The sequence below is a fragment of the Pinus tabuliformis genome, chromosome 5_1, assembly GCF_031772625.1.
Source record: "Pinus tabuliformis cultivar Carrire ecotype Pingquan chromosome 5_1, CPIR1, whole genome shotgun sequence".
Classification (NCBI taxonomy): Eukaryota; Viridiplantae; Streptophyta; class Pinopsida; order Pinales; family Pinaceae; genus Pinus; species Pinus tabuliformis.
In genome coordinates, this window is record NC_142305.1 from 163,421,671 (window position 1) to 163,442,252 (window position 20,582).

The 20,582-nt window shown below is 37.7% G+C and overlaps 1 protein-coding gene across 1 annotated transcript in view; it reads right to left on the reverse strand.

Moving 5' to 3' along the window:
* The window catches only part of LOC149163934 (protein CELLULOSE SYNTHASE INTERACTIVE 1-like), a 37,835-nt gene extending 17,801 nt beyond the window's left edge, over positions 1–20,034 (reverse strand). Inside the window, exons 1-4 of the mRNA XM_089431910.1 lie at positions 19,825–20,034; positions 18,638–18,895; positions 11,245–11,327; positions 265–3,334 (exon numbers count right to left, since the gene is read on the reverse strand). Coding sequence (XP_089288036.1) covers positions 265–3,334; positions 11,245–11,327; positions 18,638–18,640 — 3,156 coding nt within the window. The 5' untranslated portion in view covers positions 18,641–18,895; positions 19,825–20,034. The remainder of the gene's footprint in view (positions 1–264; positions 3,335–11,244; positions 11,328–18,637; positions 18,896–19,824) is intronic.
* Between the last annotated feature and the right edge of the window lie 548 nt (positions 20,035–20,582).

Here is a 20,582-nt window from a genome sequence, read left to right on the forward strand (position 1 = left end):
GAAAGGCAGAGAAGCATCTAACAAAAAGTTTCAATAAATTGCACCATGTTTATTCACTAGAGAGACCGCATAGACTCTTTATTTTCCATGTTTTCCATCCTATTGCTCAAAAGGCAATTTTATAAACAATCACTACATATGGTATATTTTATCCAACTTTTGTACATAGTGGCCCATTTCTTTTCTCATAGTTCTCAATGTTCGTTTAGTTATTCCACCTTCTATTTAGTCTGAAACAGATGCAATACGAGATAATGCAATTACCTGCACAACTTGAGATGAAAATTGTGAGATTCTCTCTGTGAGCATTTCAATTGCACCAGCCTCCATTATAGCAAACTTACTTTTGCTATCATTAGATGCCATCACAGAAAGCAACCATATAGCTACAGAGCTCCCTGAAGTAGTAGCTGTAAAACTTTCAATATTTGAATCACTTTCCGGACGTTCTTTAGTTGTCTTGAATGTATTTCTATCTCTCTCCAGTTTACTTTCTTGACTGTTGTTATCCAAACCCGTGTCTAGTGTCCCAGATCCAAGCATTTCAACTAGAGACTGTATAATCTCAAAGCTCAGGTTAGCTTCATTGAGAGCTTCCATTGATTTCTCTTTGTGCACCTTTGCAGCACAAATTAGAAGGGCAGTTCCTCCTGCTTTGACTTCTATGTTAGTAGAGTTTATGATTCGTCCTGCAATTGCAGCAATGCATCCAGATGTGCCACTGATCATGTCTCCCAATCCATCAGACTGATCTAGGCAAAGCCTTGAAAGGATTTCTATAGCTTTTTCCTGCAAAGGAGGTGATCCAGCAGCTAAGCATGAAACAAGAGGTTCTACACTGTAGGGAGCTTCAGCAAGAACTGCCCATGGTGGTCGACTATATGTGACCCCTCCTTTAACCCTAGCTAATGAAGCAAGGGCATGTAATGCTTCTGATGTAGCATCATCTTCTAAATTGGCAGCCACAAGAAGTGCAACTAAGGCAAGCACAGTTCCAGCACGATGGATATTTTCACACATCGCATCATCAACATGTCGAGATTGAAGAAGACGTGCAATTGCTGCAGCAGCATGTGTCTTCCCATCATGAGTTCCCTCCCGCAAGACCCTAGTTATAGGTAAAACAATATCCTCAACTTGCACTTCTTCTGCAATTTCAGCATCTAACAGAAGATTAGCTAGAGCTGTTATGCCCTGTTCTGCCACTTCAATCACTGAAGATTTTGCAAGGTTAACTAATGGTGTAAGTGCATCTCTAGCTAACTTTGCAACTTCCAGGCTCTGTTTTATTGAACGAAAAATAGCAGCAAGACAACGCGCTGCCTCAATCAAAATCTGTTCTGATTGTGTGTTGAGAAGCCTTAAGACTGGTCCAATGCTTTCAATTGCAATATTGCTTTCACGTAAATCGGTCCTGCAGTTAAATAATGCAGCAAGAACTGAAGCAGATTTAGCTCGCGTATTGTCATTAGTAGAACAGAGGATTTTAATCATTGTTTCAACTGCATCATTTGCAGCACTGCCTTCCAGTAAAATTTCACTTAAGGGTGCAACTGAAAGTAGAGATCTCAAGGCCTCCAGAACATAAACCTTTGATTCTGGTAAGTCGCCAGTCAGCAAAGCAGTGAGTTGGCTAATAGTGCTGCTATCAGATTTATGGGTGAGATGTTTCAGTGTATTTGCAGCAATTTCTTTTCCACTTGGACTACCATTTTTCAGCAACCAAATCAGTGCAGGCACAGCATCTGCACTTTCAACACATGCACGAATATCTTCACTGTGATTACAAAGATTCCCAATAACAGTTGCAGAGTCCTCTTTTGCTTTTGAAGATCCAATCTCCAGAATCTGGACTAGAGGAGGTATGCCACCTGCAGCAGTAATTGCCCATTTGCTTTCATCATTTTCATTTGACAACATACAAAGCAATGCCACAGCACATTCCTGCTGCTGTTCTGAAGAAAGGCCAAGAAGCGAAATCAAGAGCTGAACTCCTTCCCTGCCTTGAAGGGCATGCCACAGATTACTTGTGCTGTTGCAGAGAATTTGAAGAGACCTTATGAGCTCCTCTTGAACATCATCTGCAGCCATTGTAATTAAACCCACAAGCAAACGCTTTGCTTCTGCATTTTGGAGCTTGCTACTTAAGTAGCTATTACCATACAAGCTAGCAAGGGCTTCTATTGCACGCTCGTGAACTAGAAAAGATGTTTGACCCTTGAATTGCTTAAGCAATACTTGTTCAATAAATACTGGGTTTGCTGCTTTTGTGCTTTCTGCACTACCATCATAGATCATAAGGGCTGAAGCTAATGCCCCTATTGTGTCAGCAATCAGGGAATCTGATGTGCAAGACTGAAGACTTTCACCAAGACTTGAAATTACTGAAGATAGTCCACCTGATATGTTGGCCAGAGCACACATTGCATTTTCTTGCAATGCTTGTGCGAATTCTCCTTGCATGAACTCTTTTGAAGGAGCAATTGTTGCATTTATCAAACTTGAAATACCATTAGCATTTACAATATCACGTCTTGCATCCTTCAACTGAGCAGAGAGAGCTTTTAGAGCACCAGCAGCCTCTGCCCGAACTGAGACTTCATTTCCAGGTTGCAAAAGTTTAAGAAGCTGTTTAGTAGCTCCAGCATGCAAAACCTGGGGACAAACGGACTCTTCTGCCAACATCATACTGGCAAGAAGAAAACATGCATTTGCTTGAGCAATAGAATGGCCATTTGTTAGTAATTTTACTAGGATATCCACACCTCCTGCTCCTATTGTTGCTGGCCAAAACCCCTCTGTATTGCTACAAAGATTCTTCAATGCTCCTGTAAGAAGGCCATCCACAGATTTCCCAATCTTAAGGCCTGGTCGGAGCTGCTCCCAGACCATGGGAACAACCCCTTCAGTTGAAAAAATTTTTGAACCAACATTATCCTTCGCAGCACCTTGGGAGACTGCATGTATTGCTTTTGCTGCAGCGAGTTGAGCTTCTGTTGAACCAGACTTGAGAAGACCAAGCAAAGGTGGGATGCACCCTCCAAGCAACACTTTGACCCTTAATTCCTCTTCTTTACAGAGAGATCCTAAAACTGTAGCTGCATGAATTTTCACTCCAAGAGATCCCGATCTGAGGAGAGAGACTAATATAGGCACTGCTTGAGAATGGGCACCAACAGCACTGAAAGCATTTTCACGTGTATTAATCAGATCCAATAATTGCTTCAAGGAACTTTCCTTTTCTTGCACTGTTGATGTAGTCTTTCGCAATTGTTCAATGCATTGGGCAACACTAGCCAGTGTCCCATCTGCATCTTCCATGTTATTCCGATCCCTGCCAGAAAATGGGAAGGTTGAACAACTCAGTCCTTTACAAATTCAAAATCCAAAATCCTAGATTTATGTGAGCATTTATTTTCTCTTGTGAGCATTTAGTTGTAAGAGAATTGAAACAATTTATAGTAATTGCTAACATCAGTATGGTTTCAGGTAGTAACAGCCTGCAGGTCCTTTATTCTCAGGTAATAAAAAGGTGCTAGTTATACTGCATCAGGTTCCTAACAGAGAATGGCTACACAATAAATGGTTTTGTCAATGTTTAAGTCACAACCAGGCTGTTGCAGATGGTTCCAAATATAATATCTTTTGTTGATATACACGTTCATTCCATCATCAAACTTTATGCTGTGCACAAACAGCATTTGATTTGATGATAAAATACTAAACCAGACAGAAAATTAAATATAATATATAACAGAAGTCCAAGGTATGAAAGGAAGGGAAGAGAAAGAACAAGATGACTCAATAAGTGTTGAAAAGAGTAACTAGGTTTGGTCTTCATAATGACGTGTAATTATGATTTTATGTAATTGATGTAAAGAAGAAAATAAAATTATTTTTGTAATGCTTGTCTCATGGGTTTCATGAGCAAGGAATTTTATTTTAGTTAAGGCTCCCATTGTGAGACTTTAGGGTTAATCATCAAGTCATAAAGTTCATTGAGTACGGACTGCAGGTCTGTGGTAAAGGGACCGAACTTTTCAGATAGACAAGCAGTGCAGTACATGAAGATAGTATGACTTGCACAAGGAAGAGAAGCAGATAAGAAGGAACTTGTGACTTGGTCTTGGAGAGTTTGTTATGTCAAGGGTCTAGGTCATGGTCTTGGTATTCATCAATTGAAGTATCTATAAGAAGAAGAATTCATTTGGGTTTTCCTCTCAAGTTGGAGAGGTTTTGGCCCTGGCCGATCGCCTATATTTTGTGTCTCTTGTCTCTTTATTGTTTATGCTTTGGTAGTTGTTTGATGAAGAACACTTTAATAATCTAACTAAAGAGAAGATCCTAATCTATTGAAGTAAAAAGCATTCACAAGCAGTGATCATTCAAGAGAAATCACCTAATCCTAATGCCCTAGATTTCTCAACATGGTATCAAAGCTCTAAGGTAACAAAATCAAGGAAGTGCATCTTATCAAGGGACACTCAAGTATCAAATCTCGAGAAAGACATTGAAGCAAATCTAAGAAGATCATCTTAGAGTCAATATCTACAAAGTAGTATCAAAAATCTCAGATCGAAGAAGAAGTCTACACCAGCGAGTCTTGGGATCCTCAAGTCATCATCAAAAGACCTTTAAGGCCCTACTCAAGTTGATGAGATCTACAAATCAAAGTCACTTGAAGATTATTCATCCAAGAAAAGCAAGATCAAGGACGTCAGCATCATCATCAAAAGGCAAATCTCCCTCTCATTGAAGTACGGATTTCATCCTTGAAGAAGATCATCCAAGAAGTCATCATTGATCTTCATCAACAAGGACAACACCATCAACGAATCAAAATTGATCTCCTTCTTTGTGGAGTCAAGGATCACTCTTGAAGAGATCTATCTTCATCAAGGAGAAGTCCTCTATCGTCTATTTTATTATCAAATTCAAGGAGGCAGCAAGTGGAAGAAGCATCTTCACAAGTAAGTATATTTATGTTTGAATCTGTCAAAGTGCCTTTTTGCAAGGAAAGCAACAAATTGGTTGGGGCTTCAAACTATCTTGCATGGAAGAAGAGGACAGCTCTGAATCTCATTGAAAATGAGGTTATGGATCATGTCAAAGGATCTATCACCAAACTAGCAAAAGAAAATGCTCATGCACTTGCAAAGTTTATGAAAGGGGAAGTGACGGCTGAAAGGATTCTCATAGAATCCATCAAGGATCCCCTCATTCCATAAGTATCTAAACTCGACACCTCAAAAGAAATATATAACAAATTGGTAGAGTTGTTTTATATAAGCACTACAGGAAAAGTTATCTCTCTAAGGCAAGAACTCTACAAGCTAAGGATATAAAAGAAAAAGGGATAGTCTCATACTATATGAGGATATCCGAAATAAGGGATCAACTTCAAGATCTGGGAGAAATAATGTTTTACAAGGAGATGACCACCGTAGTACTAAATGCACTACCAGAGGAGTGGGGCAACTTTACGTCAAGCATTTATGGGAAGAAAGAAGCTACTCCATTCCAGGATCTATGGTCTCTATGCAAAATTGAAGAAATCGGACTGAAGGAAAAAACTGATGTGGGATCAAATGAGCAAAATCAAGCATATGTTGCTATGACAAAGAAAAGAGGAAAGTCTAGGAAATTTGGTCCTCAAAAAAAGAAAGGGAACATGCCTAAGATTCAATGCTATGGATGTCAAGAATATGGGCATTACAAAAGAGATTGTCCTAAGCTCAAGAAGGGCAATAACAAAGGAGGTAGAGAAGAATCCCATATCACCGAAGAAGTGGAGGAAGCTGAAAAGAGGTCCAAGAAAGAGGAAGTAAGAGATCTCTACTATGATTGAGATAGTCTTCCTCGCCTAATTCTTTTCAAGTTTTTGTTCTTAAAGTTTTCTGTTGTAAGATATGGTTAATCATGATTCACTAAAGAAAATGATAGGATGCATCATGGCATCATAGAAGCATTAAAAGCAAGAGCTCATGACATCATCATAGAGAAGCATGAAAGATGGTGAAATAGAAGTCTATATAAGGATATAGCTCTTGGTAACCTCATGAGAAGCATAAGTGGTACTTATGGGAAAAAGGAGAAAAGTCATCTAGTACAAAAGCTCATCATACATCAGACAAAAGGAAACATCTGCTAAACGAGGATACTCGAGATCCTCCATTGGAATCTTCATCAAAAGGTTCACCAATCAAAAGGAAGTAAGTGTTTCCATCAAGAATTCCAACTTGTGGGAATTCATGGGATGCATCACAATAGAGGTAAAGCAGATCAAGGAATTGAAGTTCCTTCAATCAAGGAAGTTGCTAAAGGAAGTCTAGATGACCTAAAGGAAAATGAGGTATGTATGCTTGTCTTCGGTATTTGTAAAGTCATGTCATATGGTTGTAGGTATCATGGATAAATTCTCTATCTTGAGAGCATGATCTCCTCCTTTGAAAGGATGCAAGAAGGCATGAGTCACACATTGTGTAGATGAAATCAACATAACATGTCCTCGTACGAAATATGAGGTGGTTGACAATAATTGGAGGAACTTTGATTGAAAGTTCCTGGGGAGGAAATGTGTGAAGAAAGAAAGGAAGAGATCATGAAATATGTAACTATGGAAAAGGCAATCAACATCTGAGGATTGAGAAATTTGACTGGGATATCTCCATAAAAGATATGAAGACTTTGATGAAGTCTGAAAAAGAAAAAGACCCTTGACAGTATATATCTTTTGGAGATGTTTCAATGTGTATGCAGGATGCTTATGCAAAAGAGATGTCATGATGAAAGATCATCACAAAGGTAATTTTGATTTGATGTTCGTTCCTTATTATTGAATGATATCTAGATGGGCTTATGCAGGGTTGCTAAGGGAAGAGCTATGGATATCTTCCCCCACTGATGTCCATGTAGTATGATGAAAGATCTCTAAGAAAACATGGCATGAAGAAGACAACGTGGCATGAAGGAAGGCAATATGGAAATTGATGGATCACTATCTGATGAAAGAAATAATGACATCACTGACCCATGGATGATAGTGATGGATGTTTTGTGCCGTACGAAGAAGTCCCAAAACATGAAGACTCATGAATAAAGAAAAGAAGTTCATGACATCATGCGGAGGGGTTCTTCAAGCAACTGGTTGTCCCATCGTCTCCACCTAAACAGTTGTTGTAGGTCCTAATTAAGAGGGAGCCTGGAAACAAGTTTCTAACTTAGTAGAAACTTGGAAGCAAATGCCTAAGCCAAGAGGGAGCTTAGGTACATTTCTTCCGTAGGAATGAGTACATTCCTTCATTGGAATAGAAATATCCTCCCTAATTAAGAGGGAGAGATAGGTACATCATTCTTGTCTTCACTTGGGAAAAGACAGAATGGAGGATTGGCTAAACATCTATCATCCGATACTTTTTTATAATGAGTTACGGCATCCAAGATAAGAGTAGTCGCAGAGGACCGATATTCTATGAGGACTGAGAATCCAAGATAAGAATAGTCTTGGTGGTACACACTCTGAAAACCCAAGTAGGGTAAGTTCCGAGAGAGACAATGATATGAGGGTGTCTATACATCATTGGTCTCGCCAACATTGTGCTCTAATCTTGTCAAGAGATAGAGTTGTTAGCCAAGGCCTTGCTATGTGACAATGCTAGTTGATATGATGTTATACAGATCGGTTACCAATCCAACTCTTCTTATGAGAATTCTTTAGACTGAAAATGTCCGAGTACCTTATATGGATTATGAATACCTCCCTAGTTAAGAGGGAGTGTTGAAAAGTGTAACTAGGTTCGGTCTTCATAATGACATGTGTAATTATGATTTTATGTAATTGATGTAAAGAAGAAAATAAAATTATTTTTGTAATGGTTGTCTCATGGGGAGCAAGAAATTTTATTTTTAGTTAAAGCTCCCATTGTGAGCCTTTACGGTTAGTCATCAAGTCATATAGTTCATTGAGTCAATGTCAAAGTTTGAAGACCCTTGTTGGGCATCTTACATATGTAAATGAGACATTAATAAACCCTCCAATACCAAGCTCAAGCACCTCCTTTAAGTCTACCTAAAGATGTTTCTACTTTCTAGTAGGACATGTCGACCTAGGCACCTATTCAAGTCGGCTTATTTTGGATGGGCAGACTACTATAAATCGGGCAGCTCGACCTCATTTGAGACACAGAAATTCGGTCAAGATTTGAAGTGAGAAAGAAGTGTGAAAAGCTCAAGAAGAAACCCTCATCTCCAACCGAAGAAGAGGAACTAGAAATCGTGGTAAGTTTGGATCTGTTTTAGCCTTTAGGGTTATTTTCTGTCACATGTGCGAAAAGGAGAGGCATCATCTGCTGCAGGAGAAGCCGAGAATATTGCAAGTCATCCAAGGTAACCGAATTAGGAAAAATACAAGTCTAGAAGTAAGCCGAGTTGAAATAGAAGAAGCCTCCAAGTATAGCGAAGGAAGGAAGGTATCTCCAAGCTTGTTCTCTCTCCTCCCAAGTGCGAAATTGCGAAAGTACAAACTGCAAGTCTGTTGTAAAGGGACCGAAAATTTCAGATAGACAAGAAGTGCAGTACATGAAGATAGTTTGACTTGCACAAAGAAGAGAAGCAGATAAAAGGGAACTGGTGACTTGGTCTTCGAGAGGTTGTTATGTCAAGGGTCTAGGTCATGGTCTTGGTATTCGTCAACTGAAGCTTCTACGAAGAATTCTTTTGGGTTTTCCTCTCAAGTTGGAGAGGTTTTGGCCCTGGATGATAACCTATATTCTGTGTCTCTTGTCTTTTTATTGTTTATGCTTTGTTAGTTGTTTGATGAAAAAGAACACTATAATAATCTAACTAAAGAGAATATCCTAATCTATTGAAGTAAAAAGCATTAAAAAGCAGTTATCATTCAAGAGAAATCACCTAATCCTAATGCCCTAGATTTCTCAACAATAAGTTGTTCTTTCACAAATGGATTGACACAAAATTTAGTGTTTGCCCAGATGACATTTCTAAGGTCTGAACAAAAGGGAGGTAACATGAACTAGGTATCAAATAAACACTGATAATTGTAAGCAATAGAGATGTTGGAGACTGCCAAAAGCTGGAGAATAAGAAGGATTTGCAAAACATTCTTTCTAATCAAGAAGAAAGCAAATAAAAAGTGTTTGACACAACTATATCTTGTCTTTCTGCATTTCAAAAGAATGCAAAGCTACACAGTTTGTAGAATGCATAAGACTCCCATAAATATGAACTAGACTATTAGTAATGTAAAGAGAGATAGAAATTGCACTTGAAACTATTATATTTATATTAATGTCCACTAGAAACCAAACTAGGTCAAAGGGACTACAAAGAGTGAGTGCAACTGAAATCTAGATCATGAAATTAATTAACATCTTGTTTAAAAAAAACCGCCCCCCAGCAAAAAGAAAGAGACTCAACATAATAAAACCACAACCTGGAAGAAATCACAAGCATTTGCATGATAAAAGGATAAAAGCATATACCAAAATGCAAAACAAAACAAAAGAAACAGTATAGAACAGTTATAGATAGTTGACAAGACTTGAAAAGCATAAGTGAAAAATTCTCCTCGAAAATTGAGACAAACAAAAGGTGCTTTAACCATAGTAATCAAATAAGGTGAGCTAGGGAAAAATACACCGAACTTCTGGAACTATGTTTCTTCATCTAATTTGCTCACTTCATTTATTCCAGTAGAAACGGGATAGTCCTGGGCCCTGTAAGTAATGGCATTGAGATATTGGCAAGTGACTCATAGATATTTTAACCTATTTCAAATTTATTAACAAAACCAATAAATACACTAAAATATGACTTCTAATTTCTTAACCAACGTAGGTTCATTGTTTTCTCATTGCAACTGTTCAATGATCTAGAAGCTACCAAAATCTCAAGTTGGCACTTTGCTCCAACCCTCATTTATACGATCAGTAATCGTGAATATGATTCATTTGTATGATGGTGCTAGCATACTCATATTAATTACAAGTCTGAAGTTTTGTAGATTTTAACCTATTATGGATCATTGAATAGTTAACTTATAGCTTCAAAGTTGTCTTTCTTTTTTGGGTCAAACGAACCTCTTTTCCAAGTTGATGATATTGTCACATTTGAGTTTCTAGCACAATGCCACTATGCTTTTAAGTTTTAACCATTACCAATCACATCAAAAGGATCGCTTTGCTTTTAAAACTTCTCCAGCGGGCTAAAAATTCTTTGAATTTGAAATATTTCCATAGGACTGACAACATTTGATGCTAACTGTTTCTGCAGATAATTAGCCAACCATGACAATGGAATCTGGATCAATTAGCATTATTCGCATCCCATCTTTCTTGAAATCACAAGTGACCTGAATGGGGCTTCAAGTAGCGTTCTTAGCTCCAGCTAATGTGTCACATCCTGTGAAATTTATGCTGCAATTTATAACATGATGTCTTGGGACATCCAAAACTTGCACAATTTTTAGACTAGAATTTCAACCATATATGCTCTCCATGTGTTGTTATTTCCAGTTATATATATCTTGATGATTTGACATAAGTAAAAGGGCAATTTCTTGAACAATTTGACATCATCATTGAAAGAATCTAAGGGCTGTTTTTCTGATGCTATAACTTTCATAAAAGTGAATCTTCAGATCTGGTTTATGTGTGATAAGTTACCCTAGAGGGCTGCAAATTATCTAGACAGTTCGGCATTTTTTCTCCTTGGATTGCCTAGGAAGCAACTGTTAGGAATTGAAATATTGTTCTCTTTCCGCTGCAATTTTATTCTATATTTTACATCCCTCATGCTGAAAATTCACAGGGGAAACCTTGAAGGTTAGAGGTGAAATTCTGTTTTGCATTAATAGCTGTTTGTCTAAAAATTTCAATACATAGTACATAATAACTTACTAGACATTAGTTGATGGATCATCAGTGACCCTAAACCTCACCAACAGATGAAATGACTTCAGGGCTATGGCCAACGAGACAGTAAATTAGCAGAAGCTTAGAATCCTATAGCAAGGCCTAGAAATCATCCAAGTGCAAATTAAAGCAAAGTTTTCAAGACTTGGTCAAACAATCAGAATTGTGTCAGTTACAACAGGATGAACCTAGACAATGAGATGAAGGCATCCCATTATCGTAATATGTATATAATATAAAATGACTTTAAAAACATGTTGAAAATAGATATGAAACTCAAAATGCCTAGAAAGTACTGAATTAAAGTCTTTACCTTGATCCTGTCTTCCCAATTGAGCGAGGGGTAGGAGGCTCTGAATCCTGAGACTTCGAGCTAGGCAATGTCTGTTGCCTTTCCTGTAATGAAAATGGGCAATACATTATTAAAGACTGAAAAGAAACTCTTGCACTTCATTATACCCAAATCTATGTCACTGCTGCTGATTCAGAACTATGGCAAGAAGCAGAGCAAAAGCATATCAAACCATTCCTTAAGCAGAAGCCTTGCACAACCCAAAATATGTTGAATATAAGAACATCATGCTAAATGTAGGCAGACAACATATCCCCCCATTTAACATGGATAAGACCCACAAAGAAATGATTCTTCAAGATGAAAAATTGAAGCTTCTATGTACAGGCGCTATGATGGAATTCAGAATTGTATAGGAAACAAATAGCGCCACTGAATACAATGTTAGGCTGTGAGTCCCTAGACAATCACATAGTCTGAGACCATTTGTCATGAGTTGTAATCCTTATCTTGATGTCATGTTGTCATGATCCACTGCTGAGTTCAGTGAGATTTAGATCTAGATCTAGAAGATCTAGAATGGTCATTGATGATTTATAAAATTCATATCTTGGCATGAATACAATGTGCAATATACAACAGCGTTAAGCCTTTTCCACCACTTTATTTTTCTATTCTCATATTAATTCTTAACATACAATTCCTCTTCCACTCTCTTTCATATGTGTGCACTTATGTTATTAGTAAGCTAAATGAATCCAACAATAAAAGCAAATATACAGATTTTAAAGAAGGCACCATTAGCAGATTTGAGCCTCAATTTGACCCTTTCCTTTTCAACATTTGACTGTTTCAGGTGAACTGGCTAGTCTGGAGCAAGAATTGAGGGACTCCATACCGAAAACTAATATAGTATGTCGCTTTAGAATATAGTTTAATTTGCAATGTCAATTGGGTTTATCTTGGGTGGTTGGGAGGAATGATTATGATACTCCCCACCCAAATTCCTATAGTGCTTATAGAAAACAACTCTACCAATACATTGGCAACCACCGAGGAGAGGGATGAACCCATAGCAATTCCTTTGATTTTTTCATAACAAACACCTTTATAGGAAAAAGGTGGAGGAAACGCAAATTTTGATAAGGTTAAGAGTTTTAGAGTCAACCAGGTTAGAAATGATATCAATGGCTTCATGAGTGGGGATTTTGGTAAAGAGGGAAACAACATCAAAACTAACAAGGATATCATGTTCATCAAGCTGAAGGTGTTTGGTCTTATTAATGAAATCAATGGAATCTTTAATAAATGATGAGGTTTGACCAGTGAAGGGTCGAAGTTTCTGAGCAAGGTAACGAGATTGGGCATGGGTGGCTACATTTGTGCAACATATTATTGAAACCAACCCCAAACTTTATGTTCTCCACCAGATCTCCAAGCCCCAAATCCCTACCTTGTACTTTGTTCCTCAAATGTCATTGCTTAGACTCACCCCTTAGGCCAAACACGAGTTTGGTTCTGAAATGTTTCTCGACTTCTCCAAACACTGACCATCTTCCCAGAGTGTCTTCCCCCATTCAGATTCTCCATTGTTGCACCAAGCCATCTCATGCTGCCCAAAAAGATAATGAATCAATCATTAGAGAGGATATCTACAGATTGTACATTCAAGTCACTTGGACTTCCCCCCCAACAAGCTAGGGACCAAAGATGTCCTTCTACCTTGAGCATTTCCCATAGTTATAGGATGGCATCATTATCCACCCCCCATACACACGCAGGTATTCAATGCACTCACTTAGGATCCCCTTGGGCCAACTTCGGTTTGGTTCTCATCATCTCCAAGTGGAGATTGACCACCATACACCAAGATCTGATAGGATTTTCCAAGTGTGTCACCTTTAGGAAATAGAGATAGATCAACACCTCATTTTTAGTTGCCCCCTATACTACAAGATTAGAGGTTGCTACCACTGGCTCTATAGTGATTTGGGAGGACTCCTCTCTACCTTCTTTCGATATGCTAACTAGAGATGCCTAGACCTTTTCATCATGGAAATATTTAGACATAGATCCTACATAGCTCGCCTCACTTGGGGACGATTTCAACAATCATATCATACTTTCAAGTTGATCCAGTTGATCAGAGCAATAAGCAACAAGTTGACTTCCAAAGTATTTCAAATAGTAGAACAAAATGACCTCAAGTCTCCCCTCGGCCCCCCCTCCCCCATTGGGAGGCCAACTGCTATCCTCAAGACTGTTGCGGACAATAATAAATAAGAAATAAAATAAGCATAATAAATAATAATAATAATAATAAGAAAACAAAAATAAAATAGCATAGAAGTACAATACATAATAATATAATAATGATGATGATGATGAAAGGTCATGTTAGTAAAAGACATGACCTTTTAAAGGCACCCATTTTGAAATAGTTATACAAGGACCCCACATAGTAAAATAATCATCAATATTCATTCATTCATTACATATATATATATATAATTGAGTTAAAGATCATGGGCTTTTATGCTCCATTTGTGCAACCTGTCCTTGAAACCAACCCTAAACTTTATGTTCTCCACGAGATCTCCAAGCCTCAAAAATCCCTACCTTGCACTTTGTTCCTCAGAGGCCCTTGCTTTGGCCCACCCCCTAGGCCGAACACAAGGTTGGTTATCAAATGTTTCTCAACTTCTCCAAACCCTGACCATCTCCCCAAAGTGTCTTCTACCTTTCAAATTCTCCATTGTTGCACCAAGCCATCTCATGTCACCCAAACAGGTATTGATTCAATCCATCAAAGAGGATATTTATAGATTGTACATTCAAGTCACTTGGACTTCCCCTCTAATGGGCCTAGGCCCAAAGATGTCCTTCTACCATGAGCATTTCCTAGAGTTACATGAAGGCATCATCGTCCAACCCCCCATACACACGCAAACATTGGATGCAATCACTCAAGATCAAGGTATCTTTTAAGAATTCAAAATTATGCCTATGCTAAGAAACCTGATTTGTCCCCCTGCCCTCTCATGTCCTGAATCAAGCGAATCAGACACAAATAGGTCGGATTCATATCCTTCCGATCAGGACACGATCGTGTCTCGATTCTGGGACACAAATCCCGAAAAAGGGACTCCCACGCAGCGTTAAAAGGCTGATTTGGCCATTATATTTTCACATTTACCTTTTGGATTGGTTGTGGGTTTGTTGCGAGTGTGTGAGAGCAAAGAGCAAAGGGTGTGGGAGCATTTTCAAAGAAATTCAAGCAACAGGTAAGTACATTTTCTCTCTATTTTTTTTGCATTTTTATTATAGCAATTTGCATGTGCATTTCTTTTACAAATTTGTGCATTTTTTTTACAGCGTCCATGGCTCAATCAAGGGTAGCAGGGAAGGGGCAAAGGAAGGGGAAGAAAGACCCCATTGGAGATGCCCCTCCTATTCCAATTTCATCAAGGTCTGCAAATGTTCCCTCTATTACAAAAGGGGCTGCAACAGCAGCTTCAAATGTTGAGGGAAGACAACAGCCTCAAGATAGCAAATATCCCTTGTGAAAATATGTCACAAGAGAGCAAGGGTCAGGCAACAAGATGAAGGGAGGAGGCAATGTTGCTTGGAAATGCAGCTATTGCAACAATCATTTCTTGAGCATATATTTCCGTGTGAAAGCTCATTTGTTGGCTTTACCAAGTCGTGGAATTGCAGCTTGTACAAAGGTGTCTTTAGCAAAGAGGAAAGAAATGGAAAGAGAGGCCAATGTTGGTATGGCAAATGTGGCTGCAAAATCTAAAAAAACAAGAATGATGACCCCCTTCCATTCTTGAGGAAAAATAGCAACAAATTCCCATTTGAGAGTTTTGCAGGGGGACAAGCAGCAAAAAGAAAGGCAATTTCACTTGGTCCAATGGACAAGATTTTTCAGAAAGAGAAACAGGAAGAGATTGATCTCACCATTGCCCTTCTTTCTATCAAAACTTCATATCCTTTAATGTTGCACACTCACCTCTATTTATTGAGATGTGTCGAGCTCTAACTCAAGGGGCTCCATCAAGGTATGTGCCTCCTGGGTCAGAGAAGCTTAGAACCACATTGTTGACGAAGGAAAAAAGAGGTGGACAAAATGCTTGAGCCTATTAAATCAACATGGCCAACATCTAGGGTTAGCATTGTTTCTGATGGATGGACAAATCTAGCATGGCACCCACTCATCAACCTCATGGTGTCTTCCTTGAATGGTCCAGTTTTTTTGAAATCAGTGGATGCACTTGGACAATACAAGAATGCACAATATATGGGTGAGTTGTTTATTAAAGTTATTGAAGATGTAGGTGTTGATTCTTGTGTGCAAATCATTATAGATAATGCACCTGTTTGCAAGGCTATTGGCATGATTGTGGAAGCTAAATATCCACAGACATCTTGCATTGTCCATTCATTGAACTTAGCACTTAAATATATTGCTTCTGATGTGCTTTGGATTGGAACCATTACTGAGGATGGACTCTGAGATAAGGGACCCCACCTAAAATACCAAAAATTTAAAATTAAAATATATGGAAATTGAAACATAAATCATTGAAATCTCATACATAACAATGTCCCAATAACATCCATCATTACATGTAGCATAATAAATCATAGATGATACCTGTAGTGATGTAACATAAGTTACATAACATGATAATCATGATTCTACAATCATCGATCACAATTGTATTTCTCACTATATTTAGAAAAGATATAGATCTAAGAAGACAGATGATCTAAGAATAGGGCAAATGACAAATAAGCATTGTTGCTTCAGGCAATGTCCCACTAGTGTCTGAATCGATCTACTGCAAGAAGGAATAAGGACCAACCATGGTAATATCACTATTTGAATCAAAATCAATTGCATTCTCCATACTCAATGGCACACCAACCAAATCATGATGTGCATTATAAAATTCATCCTCATCTAAACGTTCAATAGGTTTACATTCATTTTTTTTGTTGTATCTGTTTCCCTCAAAATGACAGACTTTGGTCCAAAGAGAGCATGGGAGCATCTCGGTTTCTAAGGGGAAAGTTCACTACTTTGACCCCCCAACAGGGAACATGGGGAGGCATCCCCTTGGAGTACCATGTCCTATGTCCCTACCCTGGAGCATCTCGGTTTTTGAGGATAAAGTTTGCTACTGTGACATCCCAAAAGGGGGCATGGAGAGACATCCCCTTTGGAGTACCATGTCCTAGGACCCTACCCTCAAGAATGCATCCCCTTGTAACAATGAATTAAGTTTTCGATAACAATCACAATTGAATTCAAGAAGACTTCTGAGACGCATCAATTGTAAAGCTCTAATGCTATATCAATGAAACTAAGCACATTCCATGTGATTCTATCCTCCTTAAACTCAGAAGGATTGTAATATTCAGCCAAATTTAATCATGGAATACTAATCCTCTATGTATTGGCCAATGTCTCCACTCGGCAAACTCTCTTTATAGTACTCTATCTTTATAGTCCTATTTCTTTTGGTCGCTTGTTGACCATTAATAAAATTATCTTATCTATCATTTCAGCAAACTTAGTGGTTTTATTTAGAAGAAAAGGTAACAGGGTGTTATAAATAACTAAATATACATAATATGAGGGTACACATTTGACTTTATGTGCAGGCTTGGCTTGAAAAGTTTAGGAAGAATGACTTCACAACATTTCAAGCTTTATCAGCAGATGTTTGTAAAGTTTCAAACAATGTAAAACAAGGCAACTGCAGGAAATGGATCATTTCAATTTTCTAGACAGTTGAATGCAAGAAGAAAGAAGTATGATTTCTACCCAATATCTGTTCACTCTGTCTGTATTCTATTGATCTTTCTTTGTGAAAAATCGAGAACACATTTGTTTCCTGCTATGATTCTCTGTTGTGAGTGTTCAAACTTTTGACTCTTGGAATTTATGCACTGTTAACACATATTCACGCTTTAAGATCAGGTAACCTCTATCTGGCCCTGAATTTTTGACAAAGGGTAACAAAAAAAACCTCTTAGTTTTTCATTTTTCTACCTTTGAGCATGGTCGATTTTCTCATCCTATTTGAATTTTTGGTAGTATCTCACTTATTCCTTTGCATTTATTAAAAACTGTATAAAAGCACCTGAGAATATTCAGCATCTACCTATACAAAAATCACTACTTATTAGCCTCTCATGCATCTAAAGAATCTCAGCGAGCATCCGTAATTCCAAATATCATGTGTTTATAGCAGATGAATGTCAAAATCTCCTTTTTATACCCTGATTCTTACAAGATATGTACCCTCTTCTTTTCTGAATTCTCCTTTTTTATTTCCTTTTGAATGGTATTGAATAATTATTTAATCTACTGATAAATACCCTAATTCTTACAGGATATGTACCCTCTTCTTTTCTGAATTCTGCTTTTTCATTTCCTTTTGAATGGCAATGAATAATTATATAAGCTAGTGATAAATTCCTCAACATCTTTTCCTCAAATTTGAATAAATCCAAAGGCTATTTAAAAGTTCCTCAAGCATCCCTTCCTGAGAATGTGTTATAGAGGTATACATATATCTAGGATATCCCCTGCCAAATCTCGTCATATTAATCAAGATAATTATAATACAATTTGATATCCAATATAATGCTTAAAGATGTTTGCTTCAATTTAACTTCGACTCCTGAAAACAGTACTATGAATTTCTTTTCAGTTTCATGAAGCAAAACTCATTCCACTAATGCTCATCCTGTTGTTATCTAGTCATTTCTGGCAAAACACCAATTCAGTTGTTTTAGCGTCCACTACCCGTCATCAGTAATTGAAACTTTTCTCACTGACTTAGCTAAAACCTAGTTAAATTTTCACCTCAAAACATTGTTAAGTTTTCTGTTTACAGTAACCAGGACCCAATGTTATCATACTTTCACTATAGCTTTATATTTTATCAATGAAGGCAAGAAACCTAACATTTAATAACACACTGACAGCTCTCCCTTGTAAAAATTATTTGATGTCACCATACTGCAACCAAATTAAACCATCTGCTTTAATCTCTTTATATTGCAATTACACGTTTTAGCAGCCACTAAACATTATTGACCTGCATTGCAGTATTATTCATGTACATAAATATCAATCACCTGAAGAGATAAGTCTTCATAGAATTGCCCATATTTATCCATGACAGAGTGAAAAGTCACTACCCATCCCTCGTGTTAACAAGAAAGCAAGCTGATTACCTTCTGTTTTCAAAGCCACTTCAGACAGTTATATTAAATGGTGGAATTGGGAAGTTCACTGCCATACTCATGATCGTCGGTTATTTTATAACATATAACTAGATGTTATGAGATAATGCAGTTGAAAAGAGAGCAAAGAGGAGTTAGGAACAAATACCATGCCATTTGTTGTGGCTCCATTGCCATTGCCACTGCCAGACCTCCAAGCCACTGCAGCCGCCAGCTTTGCCGTCTCTTCTTACACCTTAATAAATAAATGCACACAAATTGTTCCTGAAACACTTCGTCTATGAAACAGCCGTGACCTTCTCCGACTTTGATTGCTACCTAAAGCTTTATCTAAATACCGCCACACAGATCCAACATGATACCCTCGAAGTTCCGCCTAATCTCTCCTGCACACTGTTATTTCTCCCTGCAGGATCAAATCCAGAAGAAAATCAAGCTAAAAAGAATAATAAAAAAGGCAATCCAAACACTTTTAATATGTGGATCTGGATCTTAGCGTTTCACAGTTGCTAGTGCACATTGATCTGCAATTGTTCCTTCGAATTATTCCTCTAAAATAAAAATAAAAATAAGGTAAAGACTCAAATTTTCAGCTTTTATCAAGAAATCTCGATACGCGTAACTTTTTAACCAAAGACAGTTTTCTCCCCAAAAATTATCAGCGAACAGGAAAATGAAAAATACACCAAAATGCAAAGCCAAAAACGAGGAAAAAGCCTAAAAAACAGGGTCACACTTTCCACGCAAGGTTTCCTAATTCAAGTAAGCCAGAGACAGCTACAAAACACGGATCTTAACAGCAAAAAAATGACAGCAAGGTCTCTACTGTTTTCCCATTGAAAATCCGGTAACAGCACGTCAAAACTCTACTCTTACTTCCGACGAACTGATCGCCTTAAATTTTTCAAATAATTAAAAAAATTTTACATAGAATGACCAAAAATGTTAACCGGGAAATGTAAAGTGCTAAGTCAATCGTTTTAGAAGAATTAAAGACTTCAACATTTGGAAATTGACACTCCTAAACGGATAAAAGTTTCAGCAAGAAATAGCAAAGATGTGATGAAACCTTCAGCAAGCAATAGAAAAAAGTGTGAGATTTCGAGCTACTGACACTAAAAATTCGTAATTTGAACAGTAATTTAACTGTTCCTCTTATTTTCATGGACCTTCACAAAAAACAGAGCCGTTCACATTCCACGCTCCCTAATTCATCAAATCTCAAAGAAAGAAAATCGGATCGAAGCCATCACAGTCTTCAACATCTGAATCTGTGGAATGCAACTCCATGACGTAAAAGAAATCTGCGAAGGAAAAAATGGAGAAATTCTTCACCTCTGCGGCTACAAAATGTACGAGAACGTAGCTCCGAATCCCGTAAAACAGGCCCCGTTCTTCTCTGCGGACGTCCTCGCATGCAATTTCAAGGCCTTAGCGGTCGATTTGCGAAAACGCCGCGGATTTAAACTGAAAACATGGTCCGAAACCACGAGAAAATGAATGAGGTTAGGACACTGGAAGAAAAAGCTTCTGGCTATGTATTCAACGTGTCACCGAGAACTACCGGTTCCCACTGTCTAGACAGGTAGCCCCTAATTATAGCTTCTCTGATTAAATGCAATCGAAACTCTTATAATTTTTATAATAATTAAAATTAATTTAATACATTAGTTCTTTTTGTTTCGGTCATTGAGACCTTTTGTATTATAGGTGGTTCATTAGAAATTGTCTATAAAATCACGCTTGTCCCCTCACCAATCTTACGAGAATGTGATGCCAATCTTACGAGAATGTGATGCGACACCTATCCACAGTTGTCTAATCATTTCTTCTCTCCCACATGGCCCAACTCAACAAAATTCTAATTATAAATCCCTCCCCGATCAAGTTAAACATCGTTGAACGAGATTCCATGCCCATATTCGCAATCCACGTTCACCTATATTTATTATCAGTGTAATCTATAATTAGCGGAGTCTAATTGTTTTTACGTAATCCAATTTTATAATTAGCGGGTCTAATTGTTTTTACTAGATAAATAATTTTATAAATTTAAAGTAAATCATTATTTACGTTATAAAAGGTAATAATTT